General features: G+C 35.9%; 2 protein-coding genes across 2 annotated transcripts; one reads left to right on the top strand and one right to left on the bottom strand.

The window, feature by feature from the left end:
• The first annotated feature begins 348 nt into the window (after positions 1 to 348).
• Positions 349 to 3,151, top strand: EPC1 (Nucleotide-diphospho-sugar transferases superfamily protein). The gene is made up of 5 exons (XM_078976966.1): positions 349 to 879; positions 1,754 to 2,150; positions 2,237 to 2,400; positions 2,486 to 2,556; positions 2,817 to 3,151. The coding sequence occupies exons 1-5, from the start codon at positions 680 to 682 to the stop codon at positions 2,975 to 2,977; spliced, it is 993 nt and encodes a 330-aa protein (XP_078833092.1). The 5' UTR covers positions 349 to 679; the 3' UTR covers positions 2,978 to 3,151.
• A 1,379-nt stretch (positions 3,152 to 4,530) lies between these two features.
• On the bottom strand, positions 4,531 to 6,273 carry LOC145028290 (nematode resistance protein-like HSPRO2). The gene has a single exon (XM_078976965.1). The coding sequence runs from the start codon at positions 6,180 to 6,182 to the stop codon at positions 4,770 to 4,772; it is 1,413 nt and encodes a 470-aa protein (XP_078833091.1). The 5' UTR covers positions 6,183 to 6,273; the 3' UTR covers positions 4,531 to 4,769.
• Positions 6,274 to 6,930: the final 657 nt, after the last annotated feature.

Raw genomic sequence — 6,930 nt, 5'->3', positions numbered from 1 at the left:
TTTAGATGCTTGTTGAATAGATGAGATGTTTGCTGAATCAATGAGAAGGGTTGTTTTTTATAGAAACACATTTAATGCTCAATGGTTAAGAAGTTATATTGTAGACGAACCATAAAAATGTATATAAAAAAACAAAAGCCTCTTTTATTTTCGTTTTTTTCTTGAACTTCAATATGCTTCAACAATTAGTAATCTTTATTTATCTTTGTTCTTTTGCTAAATTAAAGAATCATTAATTGACAATTTTATGCATACGTTATATAGGATACGGTAAGTTCAAATCGGTTATATTTTTAGAATGGATTTGATGTAAATAAGATCCCAATACGTTTCCAAACTAAGTCAACCATTTGACTAAGCCGTAAGTAACTATTCAACAATCAACACCCCATAAAGATCTGCAGCCTTCTCCGCTTCTAACTGAATCCCCAACATAGGCATCGTTTCTTTCAACGGATCATCAACCTCTCCGCCCAGCGAACCCATCGCCAAAATCAAATCCAGGTACAGAGACACAGACTCAGAGAGAGTGAGAAAGATACTTAAGGATATGTAAAGAAAGGAGGCGGTGGAGGGAGGGAAGTAAACGTTACACCTTGGGGAAGTAAGAGTTTATGCCTGGAGCCTGGAGGTATAAGGAAGTGATTGATCTAAGTTCGGATCGGAAATCAAGTCACTAATGGTGGCCAGAACAAGCCTAATTAGCCGTCGGACTGCGCAGAAGTTCCGGCAAGCAGCGATCTTGGCCGCTGGTTCAGTCAAGATCAAGTTGTTACTGTTTTGTTGCTTTCTCTTTACATTAACCTTGCTCGCAAGCCGAACGCCGTCGTTTTTGGGATGGGGACAACAGAGTGTGCCCCTTCTTGATCGGACTTCCAGGTTAATTAGTTACCTTAACAGTTTGATTTTTTTCTCTTTTTGGCAAAAAGGTATCTCTATATACACTATCGTACTTCAAAATTTGCATCCAAGATACGTCACATATATGATATAGGAGAGAATTCACACACCAACACTGTCAATTGATCCAAAAGAAGCAAGCATTACAGACGCACCGTACATATGAACATATGAACATTACAATCAAACAAAACAACCTAAAATTGCAATTTGAATCTTCCAGTAAAGCATTCAATTGAACTATCATTTGCGAGGGCCCACGAGAACATGGCTTAACTTATACTTATATATATGAATAATAAATGAATATCGATTCGTGATCTTCATTGATTGATATAGTATAAGCTGTGTTAAATTTGTCTTTTCCTATTTTCTGTGTTTCGTCTTCTCTTTCTGGTGAGTTGAATTACGAATTACTCCACTTTTACCATACGCAATGTAATTTGGCAGTTTTTGCAAATTCTTTTGCTTTTACTTTGAGCGTTCTTTTACTCCCGAAAGCAAATCTGCATTAGACATTCACGTATCATGAAACTTGTCGATAAAAGTAATTTATCTTTACTTGGAAATTGTCTAAGTCAAGTTATGGATGTAAAAATTCTAATGCTTGTTTGCTCTGGTTAGGTCTTGGATTTAAGAAATTAGTTTTGGATGTACACAAGTTCTTATTTGGGGGTAAAAAGATTATAAATTAAGTTCTTATCTAAAATGAGAGACTTGTATTATATACCATAGGAATTAGGAAGACATGCATGTTGGAAAATTATATCAAAACCACTCTTAAATGTGGTCCATATCTCGAATTTAGTAATTTATTTAAAGTTTTAAATCGAGGGACTTGTTTTTTTCACAGTAAAGGGTACACATTGCTGATAAATACATGGAAAAGATATGATCTTCTGAAGCAATCAATTTCTCATTATACATCGTGCCCTAGACTGGACTCAATCCACATAGTGTGGAGTGAGCCTGATCCTCCTTCAGATGCTCTTGTGAAATATCTGAATCAAGCAGTGAAGTCAAATGCTGGAAATAATCATCATATCGAGTTGGCTTTTGACATAAACAAAGAAGATAGCCTCAACAATAGATTTAAAGAAATCAAGAATCCAAGAACAGATGCTGTTTTTTCTATCGATGATGACATTATATTTTCTTGCAAATCAGTAGAGTTTGCTTTCAGTGTTTGGCAAAGTGCACCGGATACTATGGTGGGATTTGTACCTCGCATCCATTTGATTAATCGATCGGTATGTTTTTTTTTTTTTTAATTAAAAACGTTAAAGAATCTTTATTTGTTAAAAGAGAATAAAAATAATTTTTTTTCTTTACACAGAAAGAGAATGAAAATTCTTACATTTATGGTGGATGGTGGCCTGTATGGTGGACCGGCACATACAGTATGATACTCTCTAAGGCGTCATTTTTCCACATGAAGTACCTTCGTTTATACACTAACGAAATGCCTACATCCATCATGGAATATGTAAAGAGAAATAGGTACACACCCTTTCAAAATACTTGTAATTTTACTACTCATTTTTTTTAAAACAATTTGTTAAAAAATTACAATGATTCTAAACAGGAATTGTGAAGACATCGCAATGTCATTCCTGGTTGCCAATGCAACCGGCGCCCCTCCCATATGGGCAAAAGGTAATTTCATCGAAGAATACTGTGTCACATGTCCTGGACCAGACAAGCTTTCTAGGGCTATTTTGCACAGACGATATGATATATCAAAAGCAAGTCCCTATCCGTCCCACCTTTATGAATGGGACGAAAGAGTTGCAATTTTTGTCCTGTTGACATCAGTCTCACAGTCTAATGCATGTCAAACACAGTACAGACTGTCATGTCATATCATGTCATGTTCTACTGGCTTTAATTATATGTTTGGTGTACAAAAATTGTAGGCAAGATATACGAAATTGGATCGACGGGAATCAGTAGTCTAGGGGGTCATAGCGACAAAAGGACGGAGTGTGTGAATAGATTTGTATCCGAGTTTGGGAAGATGCCATTGGTACCAACTACCGTGAAGGCTGTTGATAGCCGTGGTACTTGGTTCTGGTGATGCCATTGATTCTCTTTTTTCTAGCTTCACACTTAGTTTGTTAAATTACCACTACATTAGCTATCTATCTCTTGTATTCTTAACCGATTTTTAACTTTATTAGCATCCAACAATTCAAACCACGTAAACCATATTTTGTTTATTGTATCAATACAACTCCGTATTTTGTTTCTATATTGCAATTTTTGTCGCACTGTCTTAGTCCAATGCATGTCAGATGCAGTACAAAACAGATTTCTGTCTGTCATTATTATGGTTTCGGTTTCTTTGGTTTCTTTTGTTGTTATTGTGGTTTGCGGGTTTACTTAGGTTTGTTGGATAGAAAAGAATCGCATTTAATATTTAGGCCACGAGTCCATGACCATGCCTCAACTAACATGGGATTTGAACTTATCTGTTGGGGACTTGTGTGGAGAAATGGGTCTTGATACTATCCAATTCCCATACTCTAATTATTTTGTATATCTTTGGTGTGTTTTTTTGACTTGCTCATGTGCAAATTGCTGTTGTTGCCATAAACATGCCTCATTTAAAGTTCCATTTCTTAGGGGGTTTGTTTTTTTTTGTATTTTATTTAAATACTTATTTCAAAAGGGTATTATTTAAAAGTAAAAGGGTGATAAGATCAAGCCAAGTTGTAGGCTGTCTTCATTCTTTTCACACCAGGACGAAGTAATGTTGGAAGAAAATTGGGTAAAGCATCAGACGTGTTGAAAATTTGTCTACTAAAAGCAAAACAAACTGGTTTGTGACATTGGTAGCAACATCTATCGACATTTTTAAATTTGCTTTTCTTTAATGCTAATGATAATTAACAAAGTTACTAGAAAATATCGGACATACTGATAAAAGTTTTTTTTATCTTACTGAGAAGCATTAAAGGATGTGATGATCAATCAAAGATTTTCATTGTCGGATCAGAAATTTCATTTTTTTTCATTAATAGAAAAATGGAAACAATTTGCTAAGTAAATAAAACACTACTTGCTCCCATTTTACGCTATTAAGGGAATTACTTTTGCTTTTTTTTTTTTTCTTCTTTTTTCCTGTGGCTACTAAAATGTTTTGGTATATGCTTCTTTTCAACCTCCTGAAATATTTCATTGCTTACTAAAAACTACGTATTGTAAGGTGAGCTTGTAGAGACAAGTATATTTTTAGCTGCATAACTGTTTATAAAATGACATATTTTCGCTGTATGTTCGTAAACTAAGCTCTTTCATTTTAACTTTGATTGCTTAAAACTTCGAAAAACGTTAAAAAAAATGATTAGATCAATTCTTAAAAAGTCAATAAATAAGAACGTTAGTTATCACATTATCTCCCTTTGGTTGGTATAAAATGGCAACTAATTAGCTTTTTGTTGAATGGATCTTTGACTCTTTGTATATCCAGCTCATTTCCATAGTATAATTTACTGCTTCCGTGTGCGAAACCGATTGAGTCTTATTCAATGTTACTTAAACAATTACTAAAACTGCAAAGAAATTAAGATTCATTAACGTACAAAATATATAATATTATGACCCCCTTTCATAATATAAATAGTTAAATTATCAATAAATAAATTAGAATTTTTTTATATATATTAAAATTTTGAATGGAACACATGATGACATGAATAAGTTTTGTATACAAACAACTTTGCCTTTGACCTTATCCTCCAATCAAAGTCCTACTGTAACTTTGACTTCCGTTTCTTTTTTTTCTTTTTTTTTTTCAAAATTCCGCCAACCTAATCCTGTCTGTGACACACCACAACCGAGTCACCACCGAGTCAACCCGCGTCTACCTACCGACCTCGGCCTTCATGGCTCCAGTAATCTCCCAAAAACGTCTTTGCTCCGTCCAAGCTCGGAAAATACGTCGGTTCCAAGAAGATCTGAGCCAATGAATCACTAGAATCCACCGTAACGAAAGCCAGACTACCTTTCGCCTCCACGCTTCCCATCGCCACCACCAACAACTGTTTATACGAGTAATAAAATTTCTTCACCGCCGCTTCGATCGCTTGTAACCCTTGTAGCAGATGAATCTTCACCGGGTTGTGCTTTTTCCGGTAGAGTTTCATTGCCGCCTCTTGAATCCTTGGTCCGCCCATAGGATCCACTTCTACGTCCAGAATGTACGGAACCTTATGTCTTAGATCCTTGGAACGTTTGGTGATCTCTATCAGCGATTTTGATCGGAAGCAAAACGATTCAGACTCGGTGGTTGTTTTGACGTCGAGCTGGTTCTTCAACCGGAGAAAATCGTCGGGATCCATTAGTAGATGAAGATCTTCAACCTCTGTTAATAGTTTCCATACCTGTTCCAGAATGTAACTATCGCTCGAAGCATTTTCGAAATCGTTTGAATCGATTTCTGATTCGATTCGATTCAAGAGCTGCTGAGCAACGTAGATCCACGATTCCAGGATCTGATGCGTCGTGAATACCGTTCGGTTCTCATAGTTGTTGACGTTAGCTTGATCCGGTGGCGTTTTGCTCAGAGCATGAAGCTCCGATGGCTTGCAAACGGCGTCGTAGTTTAGGCTTGGCTTGCCGTTGAGATTCGGCTCCCCTAACCCCAACGTGTATGGACACCGTCTCATCTGGCATTCAATCGAATACAGAATCTTCTGTGCTACGTCTTCCGATTTCTTCCACGTGTCAAGCCGAGGTAACAGGCTTTCCTCGCTTATCTGGCTGACTAAAACCGTCGCATCTTCGCCGTCGTTAAGCTTCCACACCTCCGCCGAGCTTCCCTCACGCGTCAATACGCCTCCGCTTCCGCCGATATTAACAATCGGCACCGTTTCGATCTTATCATCCTCGCAAAACAAAGAAATAACCTCGATCTGACTCGTCGCCAAAGACTCCAGTCTTCTTCTCCACTCCCGTTGATTAACGTAAGGTCTCGGATCAGACAACACAATCGACACAAACCGAAACGTGAACTCTAAAGCTTGCAACGCCGGTTTCAACACGGCCTCATTTTTCCACCCTGGAAACTCCACCGTGTTCCATAGCTCCTTTATTTGAGGAAGCCGTAGGTAATGCTCGTATGCAAAACAGTCAGTATCAGACGCCGGCGACAAATCCGGAACCCGGACTGGCGGTGGTGGAACCAAAGCGGTAAGTTTGTTAGACGACGAACGCCGTGGTGATCTGCTTGGCATACTATCTGATGATACCATCTTTGCTTTACAATCCAAATCAACCATCTTTCTCCAAATTGGAATACGAAATCACAGGTAACTTGTATATGTTTTTATTTTGTTGGAAGGAAATGAAAATTATTGTTTGTAATGAAAGTTAAAGTTGGATAACGTATTTATAAGGGGAGGGGGGTCTCTTTGGAGATATGATATGGGTCATGAGATGTTACAGTTAAACGCGTGTAGAAGCGAGGAACATGGAATTTGAAAGTCGCCATAGTTTGGAAAATATTATTATTTAAAGAAAAAAAAATGTCTTACTGTTAATTCTTTAGCATCAAATACATTTTCATTATTATCATATAAGAAAAACTAATTTAATGTTCAAAAAAATTATTTTGTTATTTTTTTAAATACTTTTGATTATTAAATTTATTATATTTTGTGATTTTGATTAACTTGGTGATTCACGACTACATAACCCAAGAAAAATGATTCGATAACTTAGAAGAATATAAAATAGTTTAAATTATAAAGCTTTTGTGAACAGTTATAATTTTAAAAGTTATTGGTATTATAGTTTTTGAAAAAAGAACAAATTTCTACAATATTATATATAGTTTTTAGAAATTAGTAATTACCTTTTTATCCATTTAGTTTCACACATTCTATTTTCTATCCAACCTATTTCTTGGGTTATTTGGTCGTAGAACATTAATTAAAGAAAAATATAATGTATAATGATTTTAATATACATAAAAGTAAATAAATAAGTTTATCCAACATTATAGGATAAAATGTTTTTGTATTATTG

Source organism: Lactuca saligna, chromosome 2, assembly GCF_052625555.1.
Source record: "Lactuca saligna cultivar CGN05327 chromosome 2, ASM5262555v1, whole genome shotgun sequence".
NCBI lineage: Eukaryota > Viridiplantae > Streptophyta > Magnoliopsida > Asterales > Asteraceae > Lactuca > Lactuca saligna.
Note: the sequence above shows the minus strand (reverse complement) of the source record. Positions and strands in the feature narration are given on the sequence as shown.

Coding starts and splice junctions, on each gene's coding strand:
- LOC145028290 (XM_078976965.1), bottom strand. CDS start 6,182: ATGGTTGATTTGGATTGTAAAGCAAAGATGGTATCATCAGATAGTATG.
- EPC1 (XM_078976966.1), top strand. CDS start 680: ATGGTGGCCAGAACAAGCCTAATTAGCCGTCGGACTGCGCAGAAGTTC. Junction 2,401..2,485: donor GAATATGTAAAGAGAAATAG/GTACACACCCTT, acceptor GATTCTAAACAG/GAATTGTGAAGACATCGCAA. Junction 2,557..2,816: donor CCCTCCCATATGGGCAAAAG/GTAATTTCATCG, acceptor CAAAAATTGTAG/GCAAGATATACGAAATTGGA.